Genomic DNA, 12435 nt, shown 5'->3' on the forward strand with positions numbered 1-12435 from the left:
CCACAGTCCTAGGCTCAGCTGCCAAGCACAGGTCCTTGCCTAGTCAGTCAAGTTCATCGATGTTAGACCACAGATTCTTTCCCCAAGGACAAATGCTAAAGAGTGTCTCTGGGCCTTGCTGATAAAATCTTTAAAAGCCAACACAGGGGAAAAAATGCCTAACTATTCCATTTGAATTGGTGAATATCCTGAGAGAGAGGGACCACGGCAGTACATAAATTCCAGAAACAACAAATACTGTTCTGTGGAAAGAGCAAAATGTTAAGTCTGCAGGCCTACATTTGGCAATCACATTTTAGGATTTACTTTTATGTCAGCAGTTTGAAACCCAGAATACAACATAGATTCTAAAACCTATCAACAGCACTTAGTTTCCAGTTTAGACTCTGAAAGCCTGTTTAGCCCATTATACACAAAAACATGGTAGTGTTCCAGCTATCCTAATCACATTTCAATGGGGAAAGTCAAGCCAAAATTCCAAACCACATCAAGAAATATTTCCCCTTCTCAGCTCAGATGGTCCACACTGGTCCCAGAAAAGCAGAAGGGACCAGCTAAGTGCCACTGCACCCAGTGGATTACTGAACTCCAAGTCCTCAGGGTTAGTTCATCCTTCTCTAGTTGTCCTGTCCTGGGGAACAAGGGCACTGGCCCATTGGGTCAGAGGGGAAGTGGCCCTGGAGGCCTAGCTCTGTCTCCTCCAGCACTTGGAGGCACAGTCTGAAGAAGAGCTCAGTAATGTTCAGGTTAAAATAAGAGGCTTTGGCTTCATTTTTCAAACCACTCTTGCCTGAAATTCTAAATAAAGCTAATGATGGTTGTGCCATTATAGGATGATAGCTGTAACAGTCTGGGCCTGTTCAACTGTTTCAGACAAGGCAGAGTCTCTAAGTGCTCTCTTGCCACATCTCTGCCCAGCAGCAATCAAGCACACAGGGAGTTGAACTTGGTTCTTCACATAAAACAAACAAAAGTCACAGCTGTGTATCTGTGCATGTACACACAGTAGTCTGGAATGGCACACACCAACCCAGTTAACAGTGGTCTCTTCCGGGAAAAGGAATGAGATGGGAAAGTCGAGCAGTAGTGTTAAATTTTACTGCTTGAGTTTCTCTTGAGAAGTACAATTTTTTTCAAAATATGCTTTATATATGATTTACATGTATAATATTAAAAAATACTTTAAACTTTGCCAAGCCACTTTTAAAAACACTTCAAAATCATGCTTTCTCTGAATATATGCCATGACCATAGGAAAAAAATCAGAAAATAAAAATATATTTGGATAGGTTCAAAACAGAATGACCCAAGGAAGATATTACACACGTATACATTTATACCAGCAGATTCAGCAATAGGCCAAATCGAGTCCAATAGACAAGTCTACAAGGGAAAACTGGTTATCACATTTTTAAAGGGTTATTTTTAAAAAACCCAAAAAACAAAGAATTTGTGACAGAGACAAATGTGGCCCACGCAGCCTAAAATTTACTATTTGCCCTCTACAGAAAAAATGTGAAGATGCCTAATGCCTGATTTAAACCAAGACTATTATTTCTTCTCAAAAATAATTTTAAATTCCTCTTGGAAGATTTTCCCAGTGGTTCAGTGGTTAAGCATCCACAATGCAGGAGACATGCGTTCGATCCCCAGGTCCAAAAAGATCTCACATGCCGTGGAGTAACTAAGTCCATGTGCCACAACTACTGAGCCCACACGCCTAGAGCCCACGCTCCACAACAAGAGAAGACACTGCAATGAGAAGTCGGCGCACTGCAACTAGAGAGCAGCCCCCACTCGCCACAGCTGGAGAAAACCTGTGCAGCAATGAAGACCCAGCACAGCCAAAAATAAAACAAAACAATTCCTCTTGGAAATGCTTTCCAAATCACAATATGCCTTTTAAACACAATAAAAGTGAGTCATAACACTTAATAGCTTAGCTTTTGTTCCCCCCAAACCCACAACATTATAAATTAGCTTATTCAGCCACTGCAATCATCAGATTTGGTTCAGAAGACTGGTGATTTCCGAAAATCAAATACAACCCCGGGATGCTGAAAAAACATTCTCCCTCCTAGCATCCAGAAACCTAACCTCTGATGTGTTGCTAAAATGTACAAGGACACACGGAAAAATCAAACTCAGAAGAACTCTCTGAGCAACTAAAAATAATTTTAAAAATCTAGCAGTGAAGCGAATTTACCAGATGACAGTTTAACAATTATTTTCTAAATGAAGGAAGGAAAAACATCACCTTTATTCTGAATCAAATTCATATTCCAATTTTATAATCTAAAGCCCTGAAAAGGGGGGAATATTTCATTTTGACTATCAAAGACCTAAGAAATGTCCTGAATAAGAATCAAATGTATCCTAATATGAACAACTGTAAATTCAGAACTGGAAAAATACCTTTATCCTGTAAACATGTGTAGAACTTGCTACATTAAACCAACGGGTCTATATAATGACAATTCACAAATAAATCTTTACAATCACATTTAGAATTCTCAGTCCCTACTGTGTACTTTATCCCCTGGAGAAGGAAATGGCAACCCACTCCAGTATCCTTGCCTGGGAGATCCCATGGACAGAGGAGCCTGGCGGTCTACAATCCATGGGGTCGCAAGAGTCGGACACGACCGAATGACTATCACATCACATCACATCACTGTAACAGCATGTTACTTGGAAATTAAGTTCCAAGTTGAAAATTTAAAGAAAATCTAGGCTGATTCATTTAATAATCTTTTATCCTACTTAATTTTAAATGAAAGCAATTAAAAACCTGGCATGCAAAAAAAATTTTTTTTCACAAGAATACAGTATCAATGGAAAGAGGACGAAGACCATCATTTCAGTGATTTGAGAAAAAACAAAAACAACATTCTCACTTACCTCTGGAATACACTTTCCAACCCAAGTATGACAGAGAAGATACTCTACCTCAATGTCCTGGAGACTGAATTCCTTCTGATCTGTCAAGTTCGCAGCCCCAGCACTAAGTTCCATCAGCATCTTGGCAATCTCGGGCTTGATGGCTGAAGTCAGCCGACTGGCTGCTTCCATGACGTGCTCCTGCACATCTTTGAGCTGCATGGCTGCCTTGGAGTAGTGAGAGTTCCTGAACACAGTGCTGAAGAGATCTGTGAGGAAAGTACTGGCACGGCAGAAGACGTTGAGGGCGTCCAGGTACTTGGAGATGCCCTGCTGGATGTCGGCAATGGGAGTGGAGTGGGGCATGGCGTGGTGGCAGCTGCCTGCAGCGGTCAGACTGCCCAGGGGGGTGGTGGTGGCCGTAGATGCCAGGGGAGCACTCAGTGCTCGGCCCAGCTCGGGCATTGGGTACTGCTGGTGCTGCTGCACCTTCTGCTTGGACCCGCCAAGCAGGAAGCGCCGCTTGTAGTCCATTTTACTGTCCTGGGCACTGCAGCAATACATGCGGGAAGGGGACTGTCCCAGTGACCGGGAGAGGGTCAGGGTTCCAATTCCTTTTTCTTTCTTCCTAAAACCGTGGCTAGGTATAAAAATAGTGGAGTTCTGCAAATCTAAGTTTTAAAAAAGGCATTTCCATGAGGCAGGTGACCATGTGATCCAATGTCGACGTGAAAAGGACAAGAAGTTTATATAGTTAATATTTTCAGTGGAAGCAGGACCTCTGACAAAAAATAAGTGTGTCCAAAATGCTATATAAGAACTGTTAGCATTCTACCCTCTTAATAAAAAGATATGGTTGCTGAGAAAAATGTTTACTGAGAACTGCTTTGCAAGAATATTTTGATACTTGTATTTACAATGGCAGAAAAATAACTTAACTTTAAAAAATGTAATATAATGTATCTTCAATATACCAGAAAAGTTAGAACCCAAAAACCCACAAGCTGATCAACAGCAATTTAAAAAGCAGTACAGAATCACTTCACACTAAGTCCTTAGGAAGGAAGATCAAATCTGCAGAATTCTGACAGAGCCTGCCTGCCAAATCCATTTACCTGTAAAGCTTCTTCTAAATGCGAAAAATTTCCAAATTTCCTTTAATATTTTCTGAAAAGTTTTTTTTTCTTCAAAAAAATGGCATTTGTTATTATAAGTCTTCTTCTTTCCTTTTGTTTGCTGAGGTAGCGGTTTCCTTGTAACATTAATAAGAGGTGCTTCCAGACTGGGTTGGCCCTCAATTGTAAAGTCTGAAGCAAGAATGCACAGATGTACTTGTAAGGCTTCTAAGTCATTTCCTGTGAGGGGGGAAAATAAGATAGAATTAGGAGAGTTATAGGACAGTGAGTAATTCTAGAACATTAACTCCTGAAACGCTATCATCCACAAAGATGGGCTCCAAATGAATAAGAAACGTTATAAAAGAGTAGAACTACGATATGATGATGGTTAGAAAATTCCTCAAGTTGTAGTACAAAAATAACACAACAAAAAGTTTGATTCCACACAAACCGCTTCAAAGTTCATGCTGACAAGTGACACATCGCGCGGGGCCTGGACTAATGTTTGTGTTTGGCATTCCCTTGTTTTTTCCTCAAAGAGCTCACAAATCCACAAGAGGATTAGGAGAGTACCCGACTGGGACTGTTGACAAGTACAGCACTCACAAAACCTTAAGGGGGATTGGGAAATGGAGCGATGAGCAAAAGACTGAGAAATCAAGGTTGTTATGAGGAAAATGTTACTCTACCTTAAGGAGATAGGCCATGATTGTACGCCAGGTTTTGATAAGTGCAAGAGTGATGGCCAGGGCTCATCAGGTGAAAGGACTACCACAGCAAAGACCCTGAAGCAGGATGACTTTAGGTCTGTTCAGGATACCCAGGTCGGCCGAAGTGCAGCATCAGAAAGACAGAGTCTGGAGAAGTGAGTGGCTGGCAGGTTTGCTTCTCATCCTCATCCAGTACCAATTTCCCCTCTAGATGATCGAAGGAAAGTCTAGGAGGCTGTGCTAGTTCCTACACCCTGGGGAGGCTTCTACACAACCCCTGGCTCTGGATAGGTGCAAAAAGCAAGGTCTAAATATCTCTGGTTGTCATTTCTGAACCTACAATAGTGAAGCAGTGTGATTCTCCCTCCACAGCTCATTAGATTTACACTTGCCTTAACGATCTGCTCTCTCAAACAAAAATAGTTCAAATATATTTTATTGAATGACATATGTAGTCTACATGATGTCTGTATATAGCTTGGTATGTCAAGGCTGTATATTGTCACCCTGCTTATTTAACTTATATGCAGAGTACATCATGAGAAATGCTGGGCTGGAAGAAACACAAGCTGGAATCAAGATTGCTGGGAGAAATATCAATAACCTCAGATATGCAGATGACACCACCCTTATGGCAGAAAGTGAAGAGGAACTAAAAAGCCTCTTGATGAAAGTGAAAGAGGAAAGTAAAAAAGTTGGCTTAAAGCTCAACATTCAGAAAATGAAAATCATGGCATCTGGTCCCATCACTTCATGGGAAACAGATGGGGAAACAGTGGAAACAGTGTCAGACTTTATTTTGGGGGGCTCCAAAATCACTGCAGATGGTGACTGCAGCCATGAAATTAAAAGACCCTTACTCCTTGGAAGAAAAGTTACGACCAACCTAGATAGCATATTGAAAAGCAGGGACATTACTTTGCCAACAAAGGTCCATCTAGTCAAGGCTATGGTTTTTCCAGTGGTCATGTATGGATGTGAGAGTTGGACTGTAAAGAAAGCTGAGCGCCAAAGAATTGACGCTTTTGAACTGTGGTGTTCTCTTGAAGTCCATTCTGAAGGAGATCAGCCCTGGGATTTCTTTGGAGGGAATGATGCTAAAGCTGAAACTCCAGTACTTTGGCCACCTCATGCGAAGAGTTGACTCATTAGAAAAGACTCTGATGCTGGGAGGGATTGGGGGCAGGAGGAGAAGGGGACGACAGAGGATGAGATGGCTGGATGGCATCACTGACTTGATGGACGTGAGTCTGAGTGAACTCCGGGAGTTGGTGATGGACAGGGAGGCCTGGCGTGCTGCAATTCATGGGGTTGCAAAGAGTCAGACACGACTGAGCAACTGAACTGAACTACTTATTGATAACTAGATTTTCTTTCTTTCCACTTTGCTTTTTTGGTAGATAAAAATAAATATGTCATACCATGACATCACCGATTCAATGCACATGAGTTTGAACAAATTTCAGGAGACAGTGGAGGACACGGAAGCCTGGTGTGCTGCAGTTCATGGGGTCACAGAATCAGACATGATTGAGTGACTAAATAACAACCATCTTTTCATTCATTATATAGCCAATTACCATGCCTTCTTTATGATTCTACAATTTCATTAGGAACCCAGGAAGGTAGACAGGTTGTAAGAGCAAGAGATGAGAAAAGTGTTGTGAATACAAACACATACTCTAAAAGTACAAGCCTAACCCGGCTAGCATATAAATCCAATTAAACTAGCACCGTTTGTAGCTCTGTGTTCAAGAGAATTTTGACTCTTAAAAACTCTCATAAACTTTTCAAGAAATGAGATATCAAACAGCTATATGTAAGAAATATGTTCCCAAATGTTCATTTTTCAAATTAATTACATACAATAAGGCAATCACATCTATCCCTACTCAAGTGTTCCACTGTTACCAGTGTGGCTGTACAAATTCAGAAGGACAAGAGAAACACTCAGCAGGAGTGCTGAAGGATGGAAGGCTGCTCACATAGAAACTGTGTGCTCTGTGAAGGAAAACTATCACCTTGAACTGGCCACAGTGAGTCTTGAAAAGCCCTAAGGAACACGCTTCTTTGTTGTGTGTTGCACACTGGTGCTCCTGGCTCTGAGAGTCCACCCCCATTCCTCTGCCAGATGATTCAAGAAGGTCAAGTAAGGCCCACACACTCACTTAATTTTTTAATAAACATCATAAACATTAAACTTTTTCCCCTTTACATGCTTTCAAAGTTTATGTAGATGAAACTAGTAATGCTTAAATATACTACTTCACCAAATTCATCTGCAAATTCAATGCAGTCTCTATCAAAATTTGAACCTTTTCCACAGAGATAGGCAAGTTGATCCTAAAATGCATATGGAAGTGCAAGAGACCCAAGACCTACCAAGTACTGAAACCAAGACGTCAGAGGACTCACACTTCCTAATTTGGAAACCTAGGTGTAAAGCTACAGTAATAAAGGCAGCAGAGCTCTAGGATAAGGAAAGACATATATATAAATGGAATGCGATTGAGAGTTTGGAATAAACCTAGACACCTATGCTCAGCTAATTTTAGACAAGGGCGCAAAACCATTCAGTTGAGAAAGAACAGTCTTTTCAATAAATGATGATGGGACAACTAGATATCCTCATGCAAAAAAAAAAAAAATATGAATAAGAACCCCTCTCTTATATTATAAACAAAAAGTAACTCAAAATGGGTCAAAGACCTCAATGTTAGAACTAAAAATTTTAAAGCTCTTAAAAGAAAATATAGGTGCAAATTTTTGTGATCTTAGATTAGGCAATGGTTTCTTGGACATGACATCTTAAAACACAAACAATAAAAGAAAAAATAGATAAGCTGGACTTCATCAAAACTAAAAATATTTGTGCATCAAAGGTTACTACCAAGGTGAAAAGACAACCCACAGCATGGGCAAAAATAATGGAAAATCATGTATCTGTTAAGGGTCTAGTATCCAGAATATAAAAAGAACTTTAAAAAAAAATTTTAAAAGACAAATAACCTAGTAAAATGTGGGCAAATTATATGAACAGATGCTTCTTGAAAGACATACAACTAGCCAATAAGCAAGTCAAATGATGCCCAACATGGATAGTCACTAGGGAAAAACAAATAAATCACAGTAAGATATCACTTCACACATGCTAGCATGACTACAGTAAAAACAAGCAAAAAACAAAACAGAAAATAAGTGTGGGTGAGAATGTGGAGAAACTGGAACCCTCCTAAGTTGCTGGTAAGAATGTGAAATGATGCTGCAACTGTGAAAAACAGTTTGGCAGTGCCTCAAAACGTTAAACAGAGAGTTGCCATTGAGACCAGGCAATTCCACTCTTAAGCATATACCCAAGAAAACTGAAAAACATCAGTTCATTAAAAAAAAAAAAAATTACACATGAATGTCCATAGCATCATTATTCACAATAGCCCAAAAGTGGAACAACCCAAGTCTATCAACTGAAGAATGAATAAACAAAATGTGTTACAGCCATACAATGGATATTATTCAACCATAAAAAATGAATGAAACATTGATAAATGCTTGGAGAAGGAAATGGCAACCCACTCCAGTATTCTTGCCTGGAAAATTCCATGGACAGAGGGCCCTGGCAGGCTACAGTTCATGGGGTCGCAAAGAGTTGGCCACAACTCAGTGACTGAGCACACTGATAAACGCTACAGTGTGACTCAACCTCGAAGACATTATGGTAAGAGAAAGAAGCCAGAGACAGAAGGCCAGATAATGTGAGATTCCACTAACACGAAACAGTCATATAAATCAAATGCAGAGAGACAGAAAAAAGTAGATCAGTAGTTGCCAGGACCGAAGGAGAGGAAGGAAATGGGGAGTGGTTATCAATTAATACAGCTTTTTTTTTTTTTTTTTGAGATGATAAAGACATTCTAGAATTAGATGGTGGTGATGGTTGCACAACTATACCTCAAGTTTAAAAAAATCATTAAAAAGGAAAAAAGAATTAAAGAAAAATATGAGAATGATGTCTCAGCAAATTCAGAATACTAATAAAAGCTACTAAAAAAAAAACAGAACCAAACAAATTCTGGAGTTGAAAAATATAATAACTGATATAAAAAAATTAAGGGCTTAACAGCAGATATAAACAGGAATCAGTGAAATTAAAGATTAACCAATTGAGATTATCTAGACTGAGAAACAGGAAGATAAAACTCTCAGCGACTGTGGGACACCACCAAGAATACCAGCATCACAGAAGAAGAGAGGGAGAAAGGCACAAAAAAAGTATTTGAAGAAATCAGTTCAGTTCAGGCGCTCAGCCGTGTCTGACTCTCTGCGACCCTGTGGACTGCAGGCTTCCCTGTCCATCACCAACTCCCAGAGCTTGCTCAAACTCATGTCCATCAAGTCGGTGATGCCATCCCACCATCTCATCCTCTGTCATGCCCTTCTCCTCCTGCCTTCAATCTTTCCCTGCATCAGGGTCTTTTCCAATAAGTTCTTCGCATCAGGTGGCCAAAATATTGGCGTTTCAGCTTCAGCATCAGTCCTTCCAACGAATATTCAGGACTGATTTCCTTTAGGATTGACTGATTTGATCTCCTTGCAGTCCAAGGGACTCTCAAGAGTCTTCTCCAACATCACAGTTCAAAAGTATCAATTCTTCGGTGCTCAGCTTTCTTTATAGTCCAACTCTCACATCCAGACAGGACTACAGGAAAAACCATAGTTTTGACTAGATAGACCTTTGTTGGCAAAGTAATGGCTCTGCTTTTCAATATGCTGTCTAGGTTGGTCATAGCTTTTCTTTCAAGGAGCAAGCATCTTTTAATTTCATGGTTGCAGTCACTGTCTGAAGTGATTTTGGAGCCCCCAAAATAAAATCTCTCACTGTTTCCATGTTTTCCCCATCTATTTGCCACAAAGTGATGGGAGCGGATGCCATGATCTTAGTTTTCTGAATGTTGAGTTTTAAGCCAGCTTTTTCACTCTCCTCTTTCACTTTGATCAAGAGGCTCTTTAGTTCTTCTTCACTTTCTGCCATAAGGGTGGTGTCATCTGCATGTATGAGGTTATTGAAATTTTTCCTGGGAATCTTGATTCCAGCTTGTGCTTCATCCAGCCCAGTGTTTCTCATGATGTACTCTGCATATAAGTTAAATAAGCAGGGTGACAATATATAGTCTTGATGTACTCCTTTCCCAATTTGGAACCAGTCCGTTGTTCCATGTCCAGTTAGTTCTAACTGTTACTTCTTGACCTGCATACACAGATTTCTCAGGAAGGAGGTAAGGTGGTCATGTATTCCCATCTCTTTCAGAATGTTCCACAGTTTGTTGTGATCCACACAGTCAAAGGCTTTGGCGTAGTCAATAAAGCAGATGTTTTGCTGGAACTCTCTTGCTTTTTCTATGACCTAATGGATGTTGGCAATGTGATCTCTGGTTCCTCTGCCTTTTCTAAATCCGGCTTGAACATCTGGAAGTTGACAGTTCACATACTGTTGAAGCTTGGCTTGGAGAATTTTGAGCATTACTTTGCTAGCGTGTGAGATGAGTGCAATTGTGCGGTAGTTTGAGCATTCTTTGGCATTGCCTTTCTTTGGGATTGTAATGAAAACTCACCTTTTCCAGTCTTGTGGCTACTGATGAGTTTTCCAAATTTGCTGGCATATTGAGTGCGGCACTTTCATAGCATCATCTTTTAGGATTTGAAATAGCTCAACTGGAGTTCCATCACCTCCACTGGCTTTCTTTGTAGTGATGCTTCCTAAGACCCACTTGACTTCCCATTCCAGGATGTCTGGCTCTAGGTGGGTGATCACACCATTGTGATTATCTGGGTCATGAAGATCTTTTTTATATACTTCTTCTGTGTATTCTTGCCACCTCTTCTTACTATCTTCTGCTTCTGTTAGGTCCATACCATTTCTGTCCTTTATTGTTCCCATTTTTGCATGAAATATTCCCTTGGTGTCTCTAATTTTCTTGAAGAGATCTCTAGTCTTTCCCATTCTATTGTTTTCCTCTATTTCTTTGCATTGATCACTGAGGAAGGCTTTCTTATCTCTCCTTGCTATTCTTTGGAACTCTAAATTCAAATGGGTATATCTTTCCTTTCCTCCTTTACCTTTAGCTTCTCTTCTTTTTTCAGCTATTTGTAAGGCCTCCTCAGACAACTGTTTTGCATTTATTTTTCTTGGGGATGGTCTTGATCACTGCCTCCTGTACAATGTCACAAACCTATGTCCATAGTTCTTCAGGCACTCTGTCTATCAGATCTAATCCCTTGAATCTATTTGTCACTTCCACAGTATAATTATAAGGAATTTGATTTAGACCATACCTGAATGGTCTAATGGTTTTTCCCTACTTTCTTCTATTTAAGTCTGAATTTGAAGAAATAAAGTTCCCAAATTTCTCAAATTTGATGAAAAGCACATGAATCTATACATTTATGAAGCTCAACAAACTCCAAGTAGGATAAACTAAAAAAAGAATTCAGTGTAGACACATTATAATGCAATGTCGAAAGCTAAAGAGAGACTCTTGAAAGCAACAAGAGAAAAACAACTCATTACATAAGTTGACTCTGTAGTTATGTAAGGTTGCTATGAACACTGAATTGGCAAATATTAAATCAGTACTCTTAGAAGACATACATGCAAAGTTAAGATCCCATAAATGTCTGGTGAAAACATTGTCACCAACCAATTAACATATAACCTTGTCTTATGTTTCTATTTACAGATACCTTAGTTAACATATATTGTTGATTCATTAACACTGAACTCACAGGCAATAGCAATATAACTCATACCTAATCAAGCTCATCAAACACATGGATTTTCTCTGTTAGGTACATCACAGCCTTCCTGGACTTAGGAACACTAAAGAGCACTTCAGCAATATACTTAGGGGCCATTTTAAACAGTGAAACTGCCAACAAAAAGTATAAAAATGCAAAAAACGTGGCACTTAAGAGACTATGAAAAGAATACTTGCTTATAGTCTGAGAGCTGAAATGAGAAGGCAGACCGTCACCCTGTTCAACCCCAGCTGGGGGTGTGCATGTTGGGCAATTCAAATTTTTTGCCACTTTGCACATGTCTACAACTGACCACAAGAGCTCTGCAAGTATTTATTTTATGTTGCAAATAAATTGTAGCCACTAAGCTAATCTGCAAACACAGGATCTGAGATTTGTGAGCATCTATGTGAGGATCAACTATGTACATAATACTACTTCAAACACTTGTATTCCCAACATAATGGGGTACTCCTCTTCTTAAAAATAAACAAAAACATCAATCTATGAAACAAATAATCAGAGGGTTACTGACCATCTTAAAAGATACATAGAAGCTCCTTTAAGTAGTGAACTCCAGGATATATTTAATGTAAACAATTCAACTACTTCATTTTGGACAACCTTTCAGGATTTCATTGTGATTTTAAAAGGCTCAAGCTTATTTATTTAAGGTGTAATCTATCTGACAAATTAGAAGTACATAATTTATAGAGACAAATTTATGCTTTAAGAGAACAAGTATAGACTTGCCTGGTGGTGCAGTGGGTAAAAATCCATTTGCCAGTGCAGGGGACACAAGTTCGATCCCTGGTCCAGGAAAATTCCCATGCTGCAGAGCAACTAAGCCCATGCACCACAAATATTGAATCCATGCTCTAGGGCCCATGAGCTGCAAATACTGAGTCTGTGTGCCACAACTGCTTAAGCCCACG

The 12435-nt window shown here is 39.7% G+C and overlaps 1 protein-coding gene across 3 annotated transcripts in view; it reads right to left on the bottom strand.

Annotated features, from left to right (window-relative positions):
- GARRE1 (granule associated Rac and RHOG effector 1) overlaps positions 1–12435 on the bottom strand; it is an 85109-nt gene that overhangs the window by 48914 nt on the left and 23760 nt on the right. For all 3 annotated transcript variants that reach the window (XM_070387977.1, XM_070387976.1, XM_070387978.1), the window contains exon 2: positions 2950–4235. In XM_070387977.1, coding sequence (XP_070244078.1) covers positions 2950–3444 — 495 coding nt within the window. In that variant the 5' untranslated portion in view covers positions 3445–4235. The remainder of the gene's footprint in view (positions 1–2949; positions 4236–12435) is intronic.

The sequence above is a fragment of the Bos mutus genome, chromosome 18, assembly GCF_027580195.1.
Source record: "Bos mutus isolate GX-2022 chromosome 18, NWIPB_WYAK_1.1, whole genome shotgun sequence".
In the NCBI taxonomy this organism is placed as follows: domain Eukaryota; kingdom Metazoa; phylum Chordata; class Mammalia; order Artiodactyla; family Bovidae; genus Bos; species Bos mutus.